This window comes from Lynx rufus, unplaced genomic scaffold (genome assembly GCF_022079265.1).
Source record: "Lynx rufus isolate CCGP_SWC_20201006 ecotype Redwood Valley unplaced genomic scaffold, mLynRuf1.p SCAF_11, whole genome shotgun sequence".
NCBI lineage: Eukaryota > Metazoa > Chordata > Mammalia > Carnivora > Felidae > Lynx > Lynx rufus.
Window position 1 is genome coordinate 51,536,372 of NW_025814825.1, and position 23,653 is coordinate 51,560,024.

The 23,653-nt window shown below is 48.0% G+C and overlaps 1 protein-coding gene across 17 annotated transcripts in view; it reads left to right on the forward strand.

Annotated features, from left to right (window-relative positions):
- TCF7L2 (transcription factor 7 like 2) overlaps positions 1-22,875 on the forward strand; it is a 203,142-nt gene extending 180,267 nt beyond the window's left edge. For 4 of the 17 annotated variants that reach the window (XM_047073454.1, XM_047073455.1, XM_047073457.1 and 1 more), the window contains 6 exons: positions 493-579; positions 6,484-6,609; positions 7,193-7,352; positions 7,698-7,805; positions 12,991-13,039; positions 20,690-20,864. In XM_047073454.1, the coding sequence (XP_046929410.1) occupies positions 493-579; positions 6,484-6,609; positions 7,193-7,352; positions 7,698-7,805; positions 12,991-13,039; positions 20,690-20,769 (610 nt within the window). In that variant the 3' untranslated portion in view covers positions 20,770-20,864. Of the gene's footprint in view, positions 1-492; positions 580-6,468; positions 6,610-7,192; positions 7,353-7,697; positions 7,806-12,990; positions 13,040-13,635; positions 13,850-15,011; positions 15,085-15,726; positions 15,800-20,689 lie in introns of those variants that run through there. The other 13 variants (XM_047073461.1, XM_047073463.1, XM_047073464.1 and 10 more) reach the window with 8 other exon arrangements.
- Positions 22,876-23,653: the final 778 nt, after the last annotated feature.

The window sequence follows — 23,653 nt, forward strand, 5'->3', positions numbered from 1 at the left end:
TAATTTGACAAAAGGCTACAAATTAAGCTCTGTTAATTTAATGTTTTCTCACCGAGATCTAAATACCGAAAGAGGCCCAAAGCGCAACTGAAGTCCTTTGATTCACTGTACTTTATTTTGGTATAAATTTACATTCATTATTGTTTTCCTTTGGATGTGTAGCCCTCAATTAGTGTGATGGCTCCATTAAAGCAAGCGAGACTTCGCCTTTAATTATTACAACAAAACACCTAGTTTCAGCTTGGGGAGAGGGTCTCTATTGACATAAGCAGAGGTTATAAAATTTAATTAGCCATTCCTATCAGATTTATGGCATTCAAATTGTTCTGTGTTTCTTCCCTTTGATCCTTCCTGTACAATCCCCAAGATTTTTGTTCTGATCAAATGAGAATAAAGCTTACTGTGCAGAGAGAACTTTCCCTTTTTCTTCTTTTTCTTTCCCCCTCCCCCCCCTTGCTTGCACTCTCTTACTTTGTGCCCCCCTCTTTATAGGCAAGGTCAGCCCGTGTACCCAATCACGACAGGAGGATTCCGTCACCCCTACCCCACGGCTCTGACTGTCAACGCCTCCATGTCTAGGTGAGTTCCAAGAACGGGCGCCTCCGACCACGTCGACCATGGGTGACTTCTCGGAAAGTTCTCTGGCTAGCTACCAGGCCATCCGGGGGCGGCTCCTTCGTGTAGTTCCAGTGGTGTAAGACCCAAAGGGCGCGTTAGGCTTTATTCCTAGGAAATACTGAGAAATTAATCTGGACTTGTAAGGTAGGTGATGTTGAAGTCTCGAGGTCGAATCTCGGACTCCATCAATGGAGCGGTTTTTCCTTAAGAATAACCTCGCGGAACTTACGATAGGACCTCGCGGAACTTAACGAAAGTGTCGTTCCTCTGTTGCCCCATGCTGGGTAAGAAAGGGAAGGGTGAGGGTAATTTTATTATTGTGTAAAGGACAGTCTGAGGAAGGGTGTGCCCTTTTCAAAATCCAGACTCTTCACTGTCCACAAGCAGGGACACCCCTGCCCAAACACAGCCCTCTCTAAAGCAGCACTGTCGTGTAGAATTGTAAGGTGAGTCCCGTATGGAATTTTAAGATTTTAGTAGCCACAGTTTTTAAAAGGTTAAAGGCGGGGGGGGGGGGGGCGGGGATTAAAAAAAACCCCAGGTGAAATTCTAATGATGTATTTTGTTCAGCCTAATATTGTCAAAACATTATCATTTGGACATGTTATCACTGTAAAGCAGCTACTAAAGAGATGTTACATTCTGGTTTGTACTTCGTTTTTGAAATCTGATACGTAGTTTGCACTGAACAGCACAACTCAATTTGGACCGGCCACGTTTCAGGTACTCAAAAGCCACGTGTGGCTGGTACCTACCATATTGGCCTGTGTAGCTCTAAATTTTGGAAAGTTAAAAAAAAAAAAAAAAATCACGTGTGTGCAGAGCAAGAATTTGAAGAGAACCCATCAAATAACCAGCAAAGAATTCCTACACCCTGACAAAGGACAGAACGATGTTTACTCTCCTTAAGAAGGGACCATCTTCAACTTCTAATTCAAATATTGTGGCTTAACAACCTCCACACCGACTTCCCATACTTGGTATGAGATGTTTTGCCACGTGGACTTGGATATAAATGGTGAATTCTTCTGTTAAAAAAAAGAAAAGTCGTGTGTGTGTGCATTCGTATCTTTTTAAGGCTATCCATATGTGTGTAACACACACACATATACCCACACATGCGTACCTAGATCTTTCGGATCCCCTGTTCTCCTTTTCCTCCCTCTAATTAATTCTGGCTAATTTTTCAGTGAGTGCTAGTTTATTTACAAACCGGTTGGCAGCAGTATGTTTAAGTAGTCACTAATTGCTCCTAATGATAGTTTTATTTTCTGTTCATCTGATTTTCAGTCAAGTTAATTAAATCGGTGGAGGTTTAGACTTTCCTGATGGGCTGCAACAAGTAATCCATTTTGATGATGGCCCATAATTAAATTAGCATGCATTACATGGCAAGGATGCTGCCCTAGCGTCTTCCCCCAGTCTCTGGAGTCAGCATGGGAACCCAAGGCCAGAGGAAGGGACTGGGGAGACAGGACAAGACAGCTCCTTTTCCTGCTTACAAGACCGTGATTTCCGGTGGGGGGGGGTGGGGGGGAGAGTAAGGATCACTTTTCGTTTAAGAAAAACAGGCCGTAGAGCCCACCTAACATTTGTCATTACACCACGGAGATCACGTAATTTTAAAGATCCCACTTCCCAAGTGTGATAAACGGTCTCCGTTTCAAAATCCACCCCAGCATTGGTGAGGCGGAAAAATGCTTGTGTGTTCTCTTCTCCAGCGAGAGGAGGAAGGTTATATTCATTAAATAATGTCATCACAACCTTGCAAAAAGCATGGGAACGAATAGGGAGTCTCCCAGGAGGAGAACTGCTTCTGAGCGGCCCCTAATCCACAGCTCATCTTCCCGGCAAACCAGCATTTACACCGCGCACCTGATTGTTTTTCATGTTTGTTTATTCGGTGCGTTCTAGAGGCTAAAAGCAGTGTAATAATCGGAGGATAGGGATTGGGGTTAAGCTTATCGATTGAATTATCATTAGGAGGTTAGTCGATGATTTAGAGGTGGGCAGGGGGGTGGAGGAAAGGAAGGAAACAGTGGGAGGAAAGGTTAGGGGCTCAAGGTGCAGGGGGGAGGCCGCCGATTCCCCAGGTAGGCCTTATGAAAGGTAGCTAGTTAAAAAGCGTATACAGCAAATTAAATACATTATTGTGGTAATGGGGCGACAGAAGTATAGGTCTATTATACTTATGGCAGTTATAGGAAATGTAGGCAGCTTGCCCTGTTCCAGAACACCCTTTGATATTCATTCTATTCAGCAGCGGGGCCAGGACTTCTCAGAATTAAGTGATGGGTCATTATACTTTAAACACCATGGAGAAGCCTAGATTGGCAATTAAACAGCTCTTGCTGACACTCACTTGTGCCACCCTGTGACCCCCTTTAGATTGAGATGTTGGAGCTCCGGGCCCTCAGCCCGCTAAATTGGTGCAAGGCTCTTCTCCTGACGAGAGCGGGCTCTGAAATCTGCCGGCTTCAAAGGGAGAGAGATCATGTATAAACCATAATGTGGGTGCACCGTGGCTCACAAAAAATAAGGCAGGAAGAGATGAAATGTTACAAGTGCAAGGGGGAAAATGAGAGAATAATGACAAACCTAATGCAACTCAAAGCAGGATTGTTGCACAGGAAAATGCATCCCACTGCTTGTGCATAAAATCAAGGCCGGCAGATGACATCCAGTTAACAGAAACGTGTCAACAGTGAAGTGAAGTGAGCGCGAGCAAGAGAGGAGCCCCTGAGACAGCCAGAAACAAAAATTAGTTGTCCTTAACAAGTTAAGGTTCATCATTATATTCTGGCTTGGAGCCATAAAAGCAGACGGGGGTATATAATGAGCTGCTTAGAATTTTTAGGGTGTTTATTGCATTTCATGAAATAGTTGTCTGCAGAAAGGAATTTCTTAAGCAAAGGTATGCATATAGATCCCCCCCCCGCCCGCTACCCCACCGCCCCGTTTCTTTCTCCGCTATGCATTTTTCAGATATGTGAGTATGTGTGTAGGCATGTGAACTTGGAAGCATTCGTTCCTCATGGCCGCGTCGGAAATTTTGCCCCACCCCAGAATGTGCTCGAACTGTGGTATCTGCCTGTGGTGTTTGCTGTGGACACACACGCACGCGCACACGCGCACACGCGCACACACACACACACACACACACACACACACAGTATTTTCTCTCTCTCCCTTCTCTCACCCTTTCTATCTCTCTCCCCACCCTCCCCCTTCTCTGTCTCTCTCCCTCTCTCCCCACCTCCTCTGTTTCTCTCTCTCTCCCTCTCTCCCCACCTCCTCTTTCTTCTCTCTCTCTCTCTCTCTCTCTCTCTCTCTCTCTCTCTCTCTCTCATATGTCTGTACACATATTCTCATTCAGCAAGAAGAGAACATATGTATTTGAGGAATGTCAAGCCTTTAAAATTCACAGTAAAAGCTGCCACTCTACCCACCACTTCACCCAAGGGCTTCCAAGAACACATGTTCTTAACTTATGTTTCCTCAGAGGCCCTTGCGCAGTGGGAAGGAACAGAGTGTAACATAGGAGCCCAAGTGCCTCCCGAGGGTTTGCTTTTCATTTTTTCACAGAAAGGGAATGGAGATTGTTTGGCTTTTTTGTTTCTCTCCCTCTCTCTCTCTCTCTCTCTCTCTCAGAGTTTTTCTCCCCCCCCCCTTTTTATACCCTAAAGGATCTACATGGTTCTTATTAAAAAATCATGTCATTGTTACCAAACTCTGACACTGGCTTCCATTTGTAAAGGCAGTGGCAGGAGAGGGCCACATCAGGATGGAATTTCTGAGTCAAATGTCCTCTGTGATTCTGAGCCCCTTCAAAAATCTACATCATTCACTGGCATTTTCTCTGTTGATCGATGAAGATTCAGTTAGTACTTTAATTTTTTTGTTTTACCCTTTTGCAAACTAACATTTGCTGCATTATTTGGATTAAACAGAAACTGGGTTCATCTCCAGTCCACATATGAAAAGCCCCTTGTAAATCTAGGATCCTCTTGAAATCCCATCTTGATAAACCCTTGTTACCACTCCCAGTTGCCACCGCACTTGGCTGCCTAGAGAGCAGGTGTCCGTTCTCCGGATGGTGCGTGAACTGTTCTGGCTTGGATTTATTAAGAAAGCATCAACTGCTTGACCCGGGTTCTCCTTCACCTGCATAGCACCCGGCTCGCTCACGTGTGTAATCTGCCTGGATTGGAGCCTGGAGGCAGCCATGTTGTTTTCGTTCAGGGTTCTACCCCTTTGCCCCTCACCCTACTATTCTCTGTGGTAGTATTCTTTTAAAGGTGGTTCTTGTTGGGGCGCCTGGGTGGCGCAGTCGGTTAAGCGTCCGACTTCAGCCAGGTCACGATCTCGCGGTCCGTGAGTTCGAGCCCCGCGTCGGGCTCTGGGCTGATGGCTCAGAGCCTGGAGCCTGTTTCCGATTCTGTGTCTCCCTCTCTCTCTGCCCCTCCCCCGTTCATGCTCTGTCTCTCTCTGTCCCAAAAATAAATAAACGTTGAAAAAAAAAAAAAAAAATTTAAAGGTGGTTCTTGTAACCCAAGCATATCAGAAAATGTGAAAGCTGTTTGATCCAGTTGTTAGTTCACAGATGGGCCAAGATGAACATTTTACAGTTAGCACGTGGGGCGCCTGGGAGGCTCAGTCGGTTAAGCGTCCGACTTCGGCTCAGGTCACGATCTCGCGGTCCGTGAGTTCGAGCCCCGCGTCGGGCTCTGTGCTGACAGCTCAGAGCCTGGAGCCTGTTTCAGATTCTGTGTCTCCCTCTGTCTCTGACCCTCCCCCGTTCATGCTCTGTCTCCCTCTGTCTCAAAAATAAATAAACATTGAAAAAAAATTTTTTTTACTTAGTTCTTTATGTTCTGGCTAGTCTGTACTGTAGGGAAATGCCAGTTCAGGGCCTAGTGGGGATTTCAAAGAACTTTCTTAGAAATGGACAGTTTTAGAGGAGAAAACAACCTTTATGCATATACTTACAATTTTGATAGTCATTTGGAAGGCCTTTGAATGCATAGGCAGTCTATTAAGTAAAAGTAATTTAGGAATCCTAGAATTTTCGTGCGGGAAAGGGTATACAAATCAGAATTCAAAGCTTCATTTGTATGTGTGTATACAATACAGATTTTTCTTTCTTTTTTTTTTGTTTTTGTTTTGTTTTGTTTTGTTTTGCATCTTTCCCTAAGAGGATACAAGCTAATTATTTAAAATGTCTGTGACTTACGATGAGAACCAGATGGGAAATATTTGGATTTTCCCCGTCTCTCTGCCTCACTTTCTCTCACTCCTGTCAAAACGATGGAGGCACATCGGCAAAAGAAAAAGAAAAATTTTATTGCACTCCATCCACGGAACGAGGCCCTAATGAGGCCTGCGCAGCATTGTCAAAAATGTGTGTATACTTGGGCCACGTTAATATTTTATTTAGCTGTCAATATTCAACAATAGATTTCACCTTTCATTCTAGAGCTGATTAGGACTTAGGAGATTGTCTTCTTAGAGGCCACTAATAATGCCTCAAAAAACAAGTACACGTGTGATTTCCAGCAGGTAGTCTAAGCCTCCTTTTCCGCCCAAGTACATCCGTTATATTTGTCTTTCGCTAAAGATGTTAAAAATCATAATGTCTCTTGTCAGTAGCAATAATGAAGGGGAAGATTGGCTTTAATGACATTATGAGAATCATTATGTTTAATTTATCGCTAATTAATGCTGACAGGTTTCATATGCCTTGGGTTGCTTTCATGTGAGTGTTACGTGCTGGGTTTTTTTTGTTTTTTTTTTAATTATGTGTACACATCCCTCCCCATTCATTCATTTTGATTCTGACGATTTACACAGCTTCCTGTCTTCCAGGTTCCCTCCCCATATGGTCCCACCACATCACACTCTACACACGACCGGCATCCCCCACCCGGCCATAGTAACGCCAACCGTCAAACAGGAATCCTCCCAGAGTGACGTCGGCTCACTCCATAGCTCGTGAGTGTTGTTGATCTTTCGGCCGCTCTTTCCTTCCCCATCTTGTCTAGCCCATTTGTTGATGCGGTGGCCATTGGGTGGTAGTCCGGCCCATGGTTAGCCAATGGGGCGTGTGCCCCTGGGAAACACCCGACTTGGGTGGCCTCTGGACTCTGAGAGAGCGCAGCGCTCACGGTTGGCACCAATGTGGGTGTACTTGCGTGCTTGGGCGGCCTGGGGTTCGCAACCACGTCCGCGTCTCTCACCAACCACGGAACGTTGAGAGGCCTGGCCTGAGAGCACGAGAAACCCCCGTCGGGAGCGAATCGGCCACGCTGTGCCTTCCCCTCTGCCTTGGGAAAATTGTGTGTCTGAGACACTTGAGGAAGTAATTACGAAATCTCTCTCTTCCCCCCACACCCTTGCTAGGATGTTTTCGTTCCGTTTTCCAGGGTGGAGAAGACTAAAAGTGGAAGCGTGCTTCTCGTTCAGGACTGCTGGGTTTGGGCATTGAGCAGACAGGGAGACGGGTTCTCTGCTGTGGAGGAAGTTGGGCCTTGCGATCGTTTATTGGGTTGTGTCTGTCTATTCTGTCTATATCCAGAAAGCATCAGGACTCCAAAAAGGAAGAAGAAAAGAAGAAGCCCCACATAAAGAAACCTCTTAACGCGTTCATGTTGTATATGAAGGAAATGAGGGCCAAGGTCGTGGCTGAGTGCACGTTGAAAGAAAGTGCCGCCATCAACCAGATCCTGGGGCGAAGGGTAGGTAGTTCCCTCACTGGGCAGAGGGGGACGAATGGACTGGGGCCTGGTGGGTAGCATGACACAGCGTCCCCGTCCCTTCAGTCACGTTCTGACTCCTTCAGTGGTCTTCATGGAGTCAGGACCAGAAACCCACATTCGAAGGATCTTCTGAACACCCACCGCCTTCATCCTCCCCCAGCCCCAGAGAGAGCGCAGAGAGAACGAGAGAGATGACCCATCAGGTTTCGTTTCAGCGCTCCCGTTAGTGCCAGGACCCTGCAGATCAGACCCGTTTCTCATCCCCGGCCGCGGTGTAGTTTGTGATGTTTTGCATGCCTCTCCCCGCCTCTGTGTCCCCTCCAGTGGCACGCGCTGTCCAGAGAAGAGCAAGCGAAATACTACGAGCTGGCCCGGAAGGAGCGACAGCTTCACATGCAGCTGTACCCCGGCTGGTCTGCGCGGGATAACTATGTAGGTGTTCGTTTTTCTCGGAACTAGAGTCTGTGGAGATGGGTCGAGTGTTCATCTGCCCAAAGGGAACGCTCCCTGCCAACTTGAATCAGACCTCAGAGCCCTCCAGTCTGCCCACTCCTGGGACAGTAGCGTCTTGCCCAAGCGCCAGAGCGGGGGGCGGGGGGGGGTTGTCTTGGCCCCCAGTATGGCTCCATCAGCGTGCCATAGTTCTTAAAGGAGGAGGGAGGAGACCAGGGTTCCGTTGTTCTAGCGTGGGACCCATGGGGCTGACTCGGGGCTGTCCACACCTTCTTGCCCAGGTCTTTGAAGAGACGTAGCCCTAGGATCTTCCTGACTGGGGCTTCTGTGCTTCTCAGCACCCCGGGGGCCTTACGGGGAAGACCAGGAGGTAGGGGTGGAGAGAGAGGGCTTGGTTCCCCACACGTCTTCCAACAGTCCTTGGCCTTTAAGAGGGAAAAACAAAAGTTGTCCGATGGCCGTGGTGCAGTACAAGTTGAAAACCTAGTTTGTCCTGAGAGGAGCATGATGGGAGGATCCCTGAAAGCAGCCAAGGGTCGTCACCCTCTGGAGGGGTAGATGAAATGCCTCAGGGCCCAGGAAAGGTAGGAAGGGGGGCTGTGCCGAGTGACGTGTCTTCCTGGGCTCAGTGCTGCCTGCAGGATTTGCCCAGTTTCCCCTCTTGGGTTTTGGAAAACACTGTAGGATTGTTGTTTCTACTTATCACCGGGGTTGTCATACCTGTGATTCCTGTTCTCTCAGAAACTGGCTCTCCTCTGGAGACCTCTGTCCCCTCTCCCTGTTATCTCTTGATCCGCAGTTTCCCCAGTAGCGTCCTGGGTGGGCTCTCCTCTCTCAGTGGAGGAGATGTCTCTTACTTTGCCCGAGACGTTAACTCCACGGCATCAGGTTTTATAACGTGTTCTTGAACCGTCCACTCTTTGGGATGGGAAAGACAAGACTTGCCCGAATGCGAGCAGTGGTCCCTCCTCCGATTTCTTGTCAGTGGCGTGGAGCCACGGAGATTTCTTTCACTGGTCAGCGCTCCCGACCTAGCTCTCCCACGGACGATGTCCGTGGTGAAGACGCTCTCCGTATGTGGGTTGAGATCAGTTCAGTCGGTGTGGGTTGTGAAGGTAACTGCGCACACAGCATCTGGGGACTCGGAGTTAAATCGGACGCGTTTACTCTCAAAGCCTACCTGCCATCAGGAAGCCACAGACATCCACGTGACTACGTGGGCCCCGAGTGGCCGCTATTTGCTGCTTGCTTTAGCTGTTTCTCCTACCTTTTGACACGTGCTTGCTTCCTGCTCTTCGAAGGGGGTGTGGAGAACACTGAATGTTGGGCTTGACCCCCACGTCTTCATCACTGCCCCCCACCCACCTCCCTCTGAGCCCCCCTGCCCTTGGCTGGCAGCCCAAGACCGCTCCCCCTGGGAGCTGAATCCGTGCCGATGCCTCTGGAATGTCGGCCGTGGTCAGGGCCCTTGTCATTCACAGATGGTCACACACAGGGTCTTAACTGCTTGGGACCCTTTACATTTGTCCTCAGCCTGTGTGCCGTGGGGAAGCCTTTCTTCTGGAGCGGAAAGGAAGAGGAGAAGGTTCGTGCTCACCCACAGGCTTGCTGCTCACCCCCACCTGACCTCGAGGTGGAGATTTACAGCCGCAGCCTCCACATGAGTGGCCGTCTCATTCCAGGACCCCTGTTCTCCTGGTTTCTTTCGGGGCAGAAGCTCTTAAGATTTCACCTCCAGCTTCTACCTGCTACAGACCCAATTCTTTGAGTGATCTAGGATGTTGGCACAGAGACAGATTCTGTTCTGCTGTCGATATCGCTTCCCCAGCAGAGATTTGGGGTCAGGGTAGGGCCTTCACGTACGGCTTTGCAGAACGCGCACTGCACAACCCTGCAGAGTGCCGTGTGCACTCTGGTCTACGTGCATGGTGCCCCCTGGAGTTGGGCAGAGGGACACCTCCACAGAGATACAAGGCCAACTTCGGGATAGCTCCCAAAGAATGCTGCTGTTGACCTCCCTGGGAGTCAGTTAGACAGGTGTTGCCCCGGGCTTTTCTTGAAGTGCTTTCTAGGTTTTAGAAGGTCCATCAGGCACTGCCAGTGACTTCAGCTCAGCTCCATATTCAGAAGAGATTTAGTGTAATAAGGGAAGCCTCTGACAGGACTTGAGAGACCGTTTCATTTTTAAAATTGTGTTTGTTTATTTATTTTGAGAGAGAGTGTGCTTGCAAGTTGGGGAGGGGCAGAGAGAGAGGGAGTAAGAGAGAATCTCTGTCAGCTGGGAGCTCAGAGCCCGATGTGGGGCTCAAACTCACAAACTGAGATCATGACCTGAGCTGGACACTCAACCGACTGAGCCACCCAGGCGCCCCAGATTTGAGAGAAAGTTTAAAGGTAGATGTAGATTTGGGGCTGAAAGAGCTTTATTTCTTGAATGGGGTACTGTGAGACTCCTGTCAACAATGGCTCCTTACACACGGCTGTGAACACACACACACACACACACACACACACACACACACCCTCCTCCCTCCCTCCTGTGCCCCAGGAAACAGTCTGGAACAGAGGTCAGAGTCAAAGGTTTTATGGGTTGGACTGTGGTGGAACTTGTTAACCTGGGGAGTTGTCCTTAACTGACTTGACATAGAAGTTTCTATACGTTACCCTGGTCATTGTAAAGTCCAGAAAGTCCTGGAAAGTTTCCTGAGCCTCTTTCACGTTCCTGCTTGTCCAGTCAAGTGGTAACAGAAAGCTTTATATCACTCCTTAGCAAAAACAGGATTGAGGAAGACAGTCCCACGTGGGTCGTGGGACTGGGCACGTTCTGGGGCACAAGAGAAAACAGCGTGGTCCCGTAGTGCTCTCTAATGTGTAACCTAAACTGACAGCCTTCCATGGGGACTAGAGCCTCCGACCACCTTTCAGAATATATTGCAGGAGATTGGAAACAGGTGAGCGCTGTATTAACGGAGGTGACCGTGAAGCCCTTGGGTGTGTGGGTGCCAGCACCACCCGGAGTTGCAACGCTTTCCTGTGCCTGCTGTTCACTCCCAGCTCCTAAATACGCTGGAACTCGCCCCTCCTGCCTGTTCCTAGATAGCCAGGCGGCACTTTGCTACTCCCCTGGGAGGGGCCCAGACACGAAGATGGGCTGTCGAGGCTCATGAGAAGGCCCCATGAACTCCTCTTTTTAAAAAAATTTTTTTTAATATTTAAGCTGCTCATCAAGGAACATGAAATGTGTCACAGTGTTTCAAACTCCAGGCCAAGACAGACTTCCCGAATGGTACGTGCCCGGAGATCTGAGAGAACAGAGGGGCTTTCTCTGAGAGAGACACTGTGGCCCTGAGCCCGTGGATGAAGCAAAAACCACTGCGTCTGCACCCTGAGGTTCTAGGGCCTCACGGGTTGCCAGGTTTACCCCCTGTGACTCGTCTTTTCTCTTCCGGACTTGCCATCAACACCCCTTGAGCACTTTTGGGCAGAGGCAACATTTAGATATTCTGAAACAGACAGAAGTGTGGGCCCGTCCTTTTACTGGTGACGTTTCAGACGTACCGGGCCTCTGACTCCCAACAGATAGATCTGATTCCAGATCTACGGAATTCCTCCCTGTTCCCATGTCACAGCCACCGCCACCGCCACCAGCAGGCAGTAAAGGTCCCAGGCTGGAGACTGTGAATGATCCCATGTAACTGATCCCCTGTAATCAATGAAAACCCTTCCCCAGAGGGCACGGGATTAAATACGAGGACAGCACAGCCCCGTAGGTAAGCGCCGTGGAACCCAGGCTGCCTGAAGTTCCCACCCTGGCACCTGCCTTGGCTAGTCGTGTGAGCTCAGGAAATTCACGTAACCCCTCTGTGCCTGAGTTTCCTTACCTATGAAATTGGAACGGGGGCGCCTGGGCGGCTCAGTCGGTTGAGCGTCCGACTTCGACTCCAGTCATGATCTCACGGTTCGTGGGTTTGGGCCTCGCATCGGGCTCTGCACTGTCAGCACAGAGCCTGGAGCCTGCTTCGGATCCCCATTCTCTCTCTCTCTCTGTCTCTCTCTGTCTGTCTCTCCTCTCTCTCTCTCTGTCTCTCTCCTCTCTCTCCCTCTCTCCTCTCTCTCTCTCTCTCCCTCTCTCCTCTCTCTCTCTCTCTCTCTTTCTCTGCCCCTCCCCTGCTTGCGCTCTTTCTCTATCTCTCTCTCTCTTTCTCTCTCTCTCTCTCAAGCGTTTTTCTGCCCCTCGCCTGCTTGCATTCTCTCTCTCAAAAATAAATAAGCATTAAAAAAAGAAGAAGAAGAAGAAGAATTGGGGCACTCGGATGGCTCAGTCAGTTAAGCGACGGACTTCGGCTCGGGTCGTGATCTCACAGTTTATGGGTTCGAGCCCCGTGTCAGGCTCTGTGTTGACAGCTCAGAGCCTGGAGCCTGCTTCAGATTCTGTGTCTCCCTCTCTCTCTGCCCCTCCCCAGCTCATGCTCATGCTCATGCTCTGTCTCTCTCGCTCTCTCTGGAAAATAAATAAACATTAAAAAAATTTTTTTTAAAGAATTAAAATTGGGATGGTGCTTTAGTACCTGTTGTATAGGATGGCATGAGGGAAAAATGAGTCAATATGCATAGCGCATTTAGAATCATGCCTGACACATAGTATGTGCTCAGTAAATGTTAGCTGCTATTACTAGTAAAGCCCCAATGAAAGCTTTTTTTTTTTTTTTTTTTTTATTGAGTATGAGGACCTCTTGGCTTTAATAAGGAGGAGATCTGTGTGGGGCAAGGGGGCTTTCTTAGCCCACATGGCCATCTCCACATTGATCTGTCCCTTGGCTGTGCGCTCTTGGGCCACTCCCAACCCTGTCCCTCCACACCTCCCTGAATCTTCCTTAATCCGTTCTTGTCTCCCCTGCTATGGAATCAGATGCTCTGGGTCGGGTTTGAGGATGCACATAGGTAGGTGGGGAAAGAGGTCTTTCCCTCACCCTCTGCTGACCCCTCCTCTTCCCCTTCCAGGGCGTGTGTGTCCCTCTAGGGGGTCAGAAGCATTCTGGGCGCTGTGGGTGTGGATGGAGACAGCGCTGTGCTCCCCTCTTTCTGTCTGCCTTCCAGGGGAGCCCAGATGCCCTCTCCCGTCTGTTTCCTGAAATAATTGCTTGCATTTCATCTCTTCATCCAGGGGAAGAAGAAGAAGAGGAAAAGGGACAAGCAGCCAGGAGAGACCAATGGTAAGTTAGAACGAGGAGGAAGGAGGAAGGAGGAAGGAGCGGTACTTACGAGGACCACTCTTTAACGTTAGGTTTCTCTCTGGGGGAGGCAGGAGAGACTCAAGGCCAGGAAGATGTGGGGGAACCCATCTTAGCCAGCCTTTTTTGTTTATGCATTTTAATTAATTGCTTCATGACTGCCCTTTTAAAGCTAGTAACATTCATTGTTGCATGAAAAGCACATTGTAATTCTAGTGGAATGTGTTTTAAAATAACCGGAGAGCCTGTAACAGGAGGGAGGTAGGCATGCCTATGCGGGACGTATGCAGTCTGCTTATTTTGTGTGTGTCTGTGTGTAGGGATGAGGAAGGGGCCGCGGGAGGAGGAAGGGGTGTGTGTGAGTGTTTGATATTAACTGGGCTGTTCCTGAATGTTCTGATGCATGCCTTTACAGTGGTAAATTGCACCCGATTTAAATTAAGGAGGTTTGTCATTCTCTAGAAGAAATTAGAAATACTGCATAGGCAATCTCAGAAGGTCCCCTTGGAGAAGGCCAGGCTTTTACAAACAACAACAACAATTTTGAAGGCTTTGTATAATTTGTTCTTTTTTTTCAGAACACAGCGAATGTTTCCTAAATCCTTGCCTTTCACTTCCTCCGATTACAGGTGCTAATGTCATTTTGAGTCATTAAAATAGTCGATAAACTGTTTTTTAATTTTTCTTGCCATTATAGTTTTATTAACATTAAACACGTATGACATTTGAACATCCTTTAAAATGACCATCTACACGGTTTCGTATGTTTCGGTAGATTTTTTTTTTTTTCAGTTGCTTTTGTTGTTTTTTTTTTTTTTTTTGGTTTTTTTTTTTTGAATTTAATTTAACTTTTGCTTTGTTTATTTATTTATTTTCCCCATAACAGTTGTTTAAGCAGTGATGACAGTGACTTAGTGTTGAACTAACTGTGCAAATTGAATATGCAGTATTTCTTTAAAAGAGACTGGTTAAAACAAAAACAAAAACAAAAACCAACCAAAATGGAAGGAATTCAGTAATAAACCTCCTTAATCTAATGGCATTTTCCGTTGCTCCCACTAAGTTTTCTCACGCAAGCATGCATTCGCAGTATGATTATTTTCTCCTTCGCTTTTTTTTTATTTTAGTTTTTTTCTTCCTTTTGCTTTTCTGCTCTTAATTTGCAAACCCACTAGCATTTTACTGACTGTACCTGCTTAAAAGCTGCTATGAGCTTCTGACTAACCCCAAACAGCTCATTCACACTGCCTGTTCACCATCATTTGTTCTTCTGTTAATAGTAATGAAAATCGGTTTAAAAAAAAAAAAAAAGAAAAGAAAAGAAAAAAAAACCATTTCAAAAGCTGCAATATCCCAGTACCACAACCCTTTTCTTTCTTTATTTCTTTCTGTTTTGTTTCGTTTTGTTCTGTTTTTATTTGTAGTTGTTTTTTTTTTTCTTTTAAACTGTTGTACTCTGAGAAGAGAAAAGCATGTTACAAACTTAATTCCCTCCTTCGCTTTATTTTCTTCTTTAAGAAAAACAAATTGAGAGAGAGCTAGAACCAAAAGAAAAAGAAAAAAAGAGAAAAAAAAAGGAAAGCAGAACCAAAAGAGGAAAACTATTATTTAAAATTTAGTTTTTCAGTATCTAACTTCCCTTTATCCGTTCAAAACGAATCGGAGAGACAGTCCTTAAAGAAGGGATACTGCAGCTTTATTTGCAACAGCTAATGTCACCAGTTGAATAAGAATGTGATTTTTACCTTTTTTTTTTTTTTCTAATTAAAGAAAGTTAAAAATCGAAAGTCGATATTTTGTAATTAGTAACCAGGTCATTGATTTATTCCCTTTTTTATTTTTATTTTTTTCTTATTTGTATCTTTCTCTCCCCCCCCCTCTTTCCCCCTCTCTCTCTCCCTCTCTCTCTCCCACGTCCTCCTCCTCTGCTCGCTTCTCTCTTGAACTCATTCAGACCTGAGCGCTCCTAAGAAATGCCGAGCGCGCTTTGGCCTTGATCAACAGAATAACTGGTGCGGCCCTTGCAGGTGTGTATAGATTTCCCAGATTCGCTGTGCTGGTTTGCAGCTGGTCTATTCGGTCCTTTTCTCCCCCCTTCTCTGGCCTGTTGCTTTGTAGCTCTGTGTGTTGGTCTTAGGAGACACGAGGGTGCGGGACACTGCTCTGTGAGGGATGTGCTTTTTCTCCCCGCTGCTGCTAGCCAAAATGCCACTGTAAAACAGCATCATTTGTGCCTCCTCGGGTCAGCGACAGCCAGCCCCAGCGCGCCCCCTCCCAGGGACTGTTGCCTGCCAGCCCCCTTCCTCATGACAATCCAGGATGGGGCTCAGTGACATCCATCGTAATCCTGGCCTAGGTAGAAGCCAACAACGTCACCTTTTCCCCTCCTTCTCTCTCTATTTTTATTTATTTCTCCTCGTTGTTTTTTGGTTTCTGGTTGTTGTTTTCTTTTTTTTTTTTTTCCCGTGTGTGTGTTTTATCGTTTTGTTTTGTTTTTTTTTTTTCCTTTTGACTCATAGAAGTCTTTTTCTTTCATGTCCTTGGTGAGGAAAGAATCAAATAGAACCGAGGTGCTAGAGAAGACGAGTCAGCTGTAGCTGAGATGACCCATCCAACCGAGCATGACCCACCATTGTGTTGTATTTTTTGTGTTTACCTTATGCTAACAGATGCAAATACTCCAAAGAAGTGTCGGGCACTGTTCGGGCTTGACCGACAGACTTTATGGTGCAAACCATGCAGGTATATTTACCACTGTGAGGCCTTTGGGAAAATCAAAGCATTCTGTCCTTCTGATACCTTAGTGTGTCGATATATTTTGACCTCATTCCCATCTACTTCCCCCCCCCTTCCCCCGGCATCAATGACTAATGATCCTCATCCTTCAAAATTTCCTTGCTAATTTTATGCCGTGTCCTCTCCCCACTTCCTCCTTCTCTTTTCCCCCCACCTTGCTCTTGCAAATACCATATCCGGATCCCTGGTAGGACTGAGACCACAACCTTAACAGACCAGGACGGGCACTTACCCTTTTGCTTTGAAAGCCAGCATCCTGGAACCGGCCCGGTCCGTGGCATGTGTGCTGAGCGTAGAGAGCCACCATTTCCAGAGGTTTGAATGAGCTCACACCTGGCAGCAGTAGCATCCCCGTGCACTTGGGAGTCGAGACCCTTGGACAAGGGCTCCGGGGCAGGCGTTTTTGGTTGTGTTTTGTTTCGTTTTTCTTTTACGTTTCAAAACCACATGTCTCTGTACAGAGGAGTCTGGTTAGCTTGACATTGTTTTACAGTGCTGAAAAGAAGCGTGGCATTGAACGGCGTGCACCAGCTGAAGGGCTGCAAGCGACGAGTCATGCAGTCCCATACTGCAGCGTTGCTAGCCTGCAGAATTAAAATATATATTGTATATACTGAGAGAGAGAGAGAGAGAAAGAGAGAGAGAGAGAGAATATATTGCTTCCAAAATGAATTAGAAGAGTGCAAATTAAACACCGTGTTGCACCTGCAGGTTTCCACCCAAGCTGTAATTTCAGGGAAGGTGTAGGTACTTCCTTCTTGGTGGAGGGATACCAACTCGTTCCTGTCTCATTTCCTTTCCTTTACTGACCACCTTTGGTTAAATTTGTTGTTTCTTTGTTCTGATACAAGCAGTCTTTGAATTTGGAATATTATGATGGTAGGTATCTCAACTCCCCGAACACGCTTCCCTGTTTGTAGTGCCTCCTTGTCACGTGTCCCTCTCCTCCATGCCTCTGCCATGTGTTCCGTGTTTAGACATTAGATCAGATGTCCATCCCATTAACGTGCATGCCCACAAGTCTCCCGTGTCTCTTCCCCTCCCCCGATGCCTTACGAGGGACCGGCGAAGTGCCTGGAGTCGGCCAAACGTGTAGGGGAGAGAGGGCCCCGAGCATCTTTATTGAGACAGAACCTCACAGACAGCCCTGTGCCCACTGAGCGAGGATTCCAGGCCTTGAGAGAGATTCTGCAGTCACCCGTTCTGTGACATGGCAGTGTTCACAGAGGTGACAGATACCAGTCCCACGCAGTCCTGGGGTCTTCTGTGGGCAACAGAAAAGAGCTTCGTGATGAAGTAGATGAAGAGAGTTAGGTATTTAAATTAGGCCTACCCAGGGAAGACAGGGCCTCTGCTTACCCTATCTAGGCAGAGAATCTGTGGCAGAATTTTATTTGTGCCGAGTAGGAAGATAATTAGCTGCGGAATCCTGTTCTGAGACGCCCTGTCATGGTGAAGGATTAGCTAATCGCGGGGCTCACTCCTGAGAGGGTTTCTCACGATCTGTAGCAACGTATGGTGAGGCCATCGTGCCCACCTCGCGATATGGTGTGTCGCCTAATTTGGGGGTGGAGGGGGGTGAGTGGCGGTTTATGAAGACGAAGAAGCCCTTTTTTGTTTCAAAAGCACTTGCTTCAAGTTAGAGGTGACATCCCCCCGCCCCCAAAAGTTACCATTACTAGCATTGGCCCGGACGGACATCCCCTCCTCAGACACAGCCTGCACCTTGTTTAAAGCCAGGGTGTGGTTATCTTCCTCAGAGGCCAGAAGTTTCTTTGACCTTTTTACAGAAAACAGGCAAAACCCAAAATCTTTGTAGCTGCCCCATAAACACGATTTTCAAGAGTGCAGCTCTGAGGGGCCGGCTGTCGGTGCGCAGGCCGCTGTCCCTCCTCATTCCTCGGGGTTCTTTCCCCCCTTGGCACACCTTTAGAACTTTCCTGCTGGCCACTTTACTTCTGGTGGGGATGTTTTCCCTAAAAGCATTAGCAGATGCGTTTTAGCTGGTTGAAAGGGCGTAATTCCAAAACAGGATAAGGAAGAAGAACCCTTAGCTTCCTTTCCGAGTAATTCCATGAGAAGCCAGAAGTGGAATTTTAAAAGGCCACCCCCTCGACTGGAGACGGAGCCCGTGTGGGGGAGGGCAGGCGGATGGGTTTTGCCCCCTGTTCCCCTCAACTTTTCCTCTTTGCCAGGATCTGGCCCGATGCTCAATCAGTAGGACAAAATGTGCTTTCAAGAAAGAAAAGCAGTTTACAAAGTGAGGCGTTTTCTGGCCCGTCAGAAACGTGTGTGTGTTCCAACTGCCTTTTGCTCGGCCACCTGTTAGAAGGAGTGTCTCGCTGTCCTTCATGGTCTTCATGTCCCATGTTCAAAATGCTTCCACTCATCCCCTCGATGTAAACCTCCGTGTCAGAAGGAGGGCGGGAGGGTGAGGGGAGCGCCAGAACCGCTCCCAGCCAATCAGGGCTCTGCTCGCTACACAGGGTTTCTAATTTTATTTGACATTTGAGGACATTTTAACAAGATTCTGTTTTGAGCCCACCAAGTTGCTTTCCCATCTTTTTACTCTGCCCTAATATAGCATGGAATGCTGCTTGACGTCACTCCCTTGTTTCCTGTTTCTCCTTTTCTCTTCCCCCTCCTCCCTCCCCTTTGTCCTTGTTCTCTCTCACTTTTGCTTATGACCCGCCCCCCATCCCCACCCCGCCGTCCTCCCATTTTTTAAAATGCATGGACATCTTAGTTTTTTAAGCATGTTTTGATCTGCAGGCTAAGGTGGTTTAAAAACTCAGAGGCTTAATTATTTATCTCGGTTTCTGGGATGGGAGCAGAACCCACAGTCTGTTTCCGTCTATCCCAGAGGAGAAAAGGAACCTTTCCAAACTGAAGGTGAGGGGGGCTGCCCTCGCACCCCTAGAGTTCCTTCCCACCCAGTGGGGGATCAGGTGGGCCCTGAGGCCTGCACCCAGTGGGCCTCGGCCTCCGGGAGGCAGGGAAGGCCAAGCATGCTCCCTCCCACCCTCCCTTCCTCCCCACCCTCCCGCCATCTCGCTGAGTCCACACCCCACGCACTGAGGGGCATGAGCAGACACCTCTGGGGGCACAGACCCGAGGAGGAACTCATTACACCCCCTTCCTTTCAAAGGCCAGTGACATCTGACAGCGGCTGCCTTCAACCAGGCAGCGTCTTCCCGCTTTCCTGGGATGGGAAGCCGGCCGGCGCTCACACACTTGTCGTTAGAGTGTTATCAGCCACTGTTTTAACTGTGTTCAAGGGCTCCTTAGGTCAGCACATTCCCTGTATCTGCGTTATTTTTATAGCATGAGTGGGACTGATGCCCGGGATCACGTTTCCTACCAAATATCATCCCATTGGACTGGGATTAATAGTAGGAAAAGCTTTGAGGTCACATGCTCAATTTCTTGAATCGATTTCCCCAACCTTTTGATGATAAGCAAGAGAGGCTCTGACATTCTCATTCCTGTTTTCTTATGTAAACGAGAAGCGTAGAGGGGAGATTCTGGTTTTGGTGCAGGGCAAAACTAGGCTTTCCGGCTTAACAGCTAATCCCGATGACCCCCAAACCCCAGACGTTCCATGCTGTGATTCCCTGGTACTTCTTCTTCGTCGTCACTTCCTTACGACACGCTGCGCCCTCTGTCCACTGGCCTCGGCATATTGACAAGGGCAGGATGCCCCTCCGTCCCATCCTCACTGTCTCTCCTTCCAGCCTTCTCACTCTGGGTTGGGGGAGGGGAAGACCCCAAATCTTTAAAAAACAAACCAAAAAAAAAAAAAAAACCAAAGAAACCCAAAAATCAACTTTGAATCATAATTTAATCCACAACCTGCAGGCCATACAACCAGTTATTCTTGTTCCTTTGGATCATTTTCTGTTTTTCTTATTCTTCCCCCTCCCCCACCTTTGTTTATCCTCTTCTACCTGTTTTTGGTGGTTTTGTTTTTGTTTTTATTTTTTTGTTTTTGTTTTTTAATTTATTTTGTTTTATTTTTGTTCCCCCCCTCCCCCTCCTCTCACCTGATTCTGACCTCTCTTGATTTGGTGTGGTTCTTAACAGACAAGCCCAAAAGCTCTCTGGGCGCCGGCAGCCTGGCGGTGGTGGCCGTGGTGGTGGCGGTGGTGGTGGTGGTGGTGGCGGTGGTGGCGGCAGTGGTGTAAAAACGTCTAAGCCTCTTGCCTAGCACTGCCTTCAGCTCTGTGGGCTCAACAGTCAGAGTTTCATATTGATAGGAGGCGCCTGGGGAAGGAGCTCTCTTTCTCTTTTGCACACACACGCACACGCACACGCACACACTCAGAGCACCGGGGGTAGGGTGGTGGCGGTGGGAACGGAGGGGGGGATGCGATGGGCCAGCCAGGGGACGTCCAAGCCGAAAGAGAAAGCACACACTTGTCAGGGGAGTCGCAGCGCGGATGCAGCCGCTTTTCTGGCACACGGGCGCTGCATCATCAATCCAGTCTAGCCTGCTCAGTGGTATCTGGGCCCGGGTCGGGTCGGGTCGCGGCGGCGGGGGGGGCGTTAGTGGGGGGCGAGGGGAGCAGGTAGGTAGCGGGGGGGGGGGGTGGCGCTCCACCAGTAAAATGCTCTTTGCCAGAGCAGGCTCAGACGGGGGCGGCAGTGAAGCGAGCGTGGCACCCCCCCCCCCCCGCCCCCGGCGTAACTACCCGTCCCCCCCCCTCCCCCCCGGCCACGGGGCTTGCTGGCTCTTGGGGCACAGGTGACTCGAACTCGGCTCTGAGCAGTAGATAACGCTCTCCCTTGGCATCTTTGCCTCCTATTCACGGAGAACTCTCTCCCCCCTGTTTCTAGGAGAAAAAAAAAGTGCGTTCGCTACATACAAGGTGAAGGCAGCTGCCTCAGTCCACCCTCTTCAGATGGAAGCTTACTAGACTCGCCTCCTCCCTCCCCCAACCTGCTAGGCTCCCCTCCCCAAGACGCCAAGTCACAGACTGAGCAGACCCAGCCTCTCTCGCTGTCCCTGAAGCCCGACCCCCTGGCCCACCTGCCCATGATGCCGCCGCCGCCCGCCCTCCTGCTTGCCGAGGCCGCCCACGGCAAGGCCCCCGCCCTCTGTCCCAACGGGGCCCTGGACCTGCCCCCCGCCGCCCTGCAGCCGCCCGTCCTGTCCGCCTCGTCTCTGGCGCAGCCGTCGACATCTTCCTTACATTCCCACAGCGCCGTGGCCGTGGCCGTGGCCGGGACGCAGCCCCAGCCGCTGTCCCTCGTGACCAAGTCTTTAGAATAGCTTTAGCCTCGTCAGCCCCGGTTGGTTTGCGTAGTGTTGCGTTCCGCTTCTGTCCAACCCCCCCCCGCCCCCCCAGCACCCCCCCCAGCACCTCCCTCCCCCCCCCCGAAAGGTTTCGTTTTGTACTCTTTTAATTTTGTGCCACGTGGCTACATTAGTTGATGTTTATGGAGTTCATTGGTCAATATTTGACCCATTCTTATTTCAATTCCTCCTTTTAAATATGTAGATGAGAGAAGAACCTCATGATTCTACCAAAATTTTTATCAACAGCTGTTTAAAGTCTTTGTAGCGTTTAAAAAATATATATATATACATAACTGTTATGTAGTTCGGATAGCTTAGTTTTAAAAGACTGATTAAAAAACAAAAAGGAAAAAAAAAAAAGAAGCAATTTTGAAGCAGCCCTCCAGAAGGAGTTGGTTCTGTATTATTTGTATTAAATACGAGCTTGCGAACCAATCATTTTACATCTGGTTTTTAAACCATAAGGGCACGAGGAATGCAGTGCCGTTACTCTTTTTTTTTTCTCTGTGTGAAACAACTTTAATTGTGATGTTACTTGTTATTGTTTAAATGTACAGAAACAAAGGGTTAAATGTGTTAATATACCTTGTTCCATGGTGTTGTTCTTTTGGGGGGAGGGGGATGCTACTCAACCATTAATGGAATCACAACGCTGTTGGACCAGTAGTATTTATTGCTTTAGAGATTGCTCGTCGAACCTGTATGTCGTCCCTTTTAAAATATGTTTTCCTTTTTCTTGAAACTGTATAAAGTTTTTTTCCCCTTAGCATAAGCATCTTATATATAACAACTCATTTGTACAAGGTTTTTAAGTTTATATATAAAATGTGTATATATATTTTTTTGTTTCTCTTTTTGACTTTTTTTTTTTTTTTTTTTTTTTGGCTGTATGAAACCCAGATGCCGCCAAACGGACATTAATAGTTGCATTTAAGGATCAGTAGCATTAACGAAAGTTGCTTTAAAAGCCATTATGTAAAACAAGACTTGAAAATTAGTGAGGGAATTTTAGCGGACGCTGTCTGAGCAGCAGCGGGAACCACCCTGTTTCTCCTTTGAACTCACAGTCGCCAGCTCTGTGCCCTTAGGACGTGGCCCGACTGTGTGCAAAACTTTATGTGCCAAAATTCTCAGTGACTTTAGCTTTCTCCCTCTTTTCGATGCTGTAATTTTTGTTCATCATGTTTTGCTGTGATGTTACATAGGTAGATTTGTATGTAGTTTTAATGTCACCTATAACAAGACGTGTTTGGTAGCAGATTGTCCAGAAAGCATTTTAAATGAAGAGGTATCAAACCCTTAGGGGCCAAAATTCTGTATATTAGATTACTCTTAAAGGAAAAACCAGCTGCCGCTTTTATGTACACGTATTCCATACGAGTAGGTGGCAAACTTTAAAAATAAGAAAAACCCTAGGCATGTTGATGTTGCAAAATGCTGTATAAAGCTGACACCTGTTCACTCAGTGCCATTGTAGTTGACATGAAGCGATTGTAAGACTGTCTCCGATTTTTCTCTGGTTTATTAAAATGCTAACTATAACATTTTTTGTGAATACTTTGAATGTTTCCTAACAGTTGTGATGTTACCGTTCCGTTTTATGCTCTTATTCCAATTTCATTTTTAATGGTTTGGAAGCCATTTTTGTAATGAATAAATGTTCATGCTGTACAATATCTGTAGCATGCCGTTCTGGATTAATAAAAGCAACTTAGTATGTGCAGATGAAGGCTGGTCACTTGTTTCTGTGATTTGGATTTTGCCTCTGGGGAGGCTGAATCTACCTTCCCCGGGACTACTGTCTTCCCAAGCCAGACCGTGACACCGGACCGCATGGTTGGTGTGGGTGGCGGGTTGGGACTTGGGTCTCAAAAAGTGGCCTTGCACTCCTCTGATGGGTCGGGATGATTTCCTTCCCCCACTCGTTCCCAGTGCCTCTGTGCCATACCAGTGACCCTGGTTGGTTCCTTCCTGAAAGCCAAGCACAGTCCCAGAGTACATGGCGCTCTTCTGGCTCTAAAACGGCCATCCTGGGGACACCTGGGTGGCTCAGTCGGTCGAGCGACTGACTCTTGATTTCGGCTCAAGTCGTGATCTCGCAGTTCGTGAGCTCGAGCCTCGCATTGGGCTGTGCCTGCTTGGGATTGGGCTGTGCGCTGACAGGAGCCTGCTTGGGATTGTCTCTCTCCCTCTCTCTCTGCTCCTCCCCCACCTGTGCTCTCTCTCTCTTTCTCTTTCTCTCAAAATAAACAAACTTAAAGATTTTTAAACAGCCGTCCTGGTATATCTTAGAGGTCCTTCTCACGGTATCCCGCAGAAGGGATTTAATTGGGGATAATGACACGTAGTTAGTTCACCAGGAATCGATTTGAGACACCACATCATTACCACTGATGCGAAAGTGTTCTAACTTCTTTCTGCGAGTTGCATGCGGGGAGAGATGGCAGGGTGTCGGATGACTGCGAGCCTTGTCGAGCAGGAAGGTTTTCCGAAAACTGGAC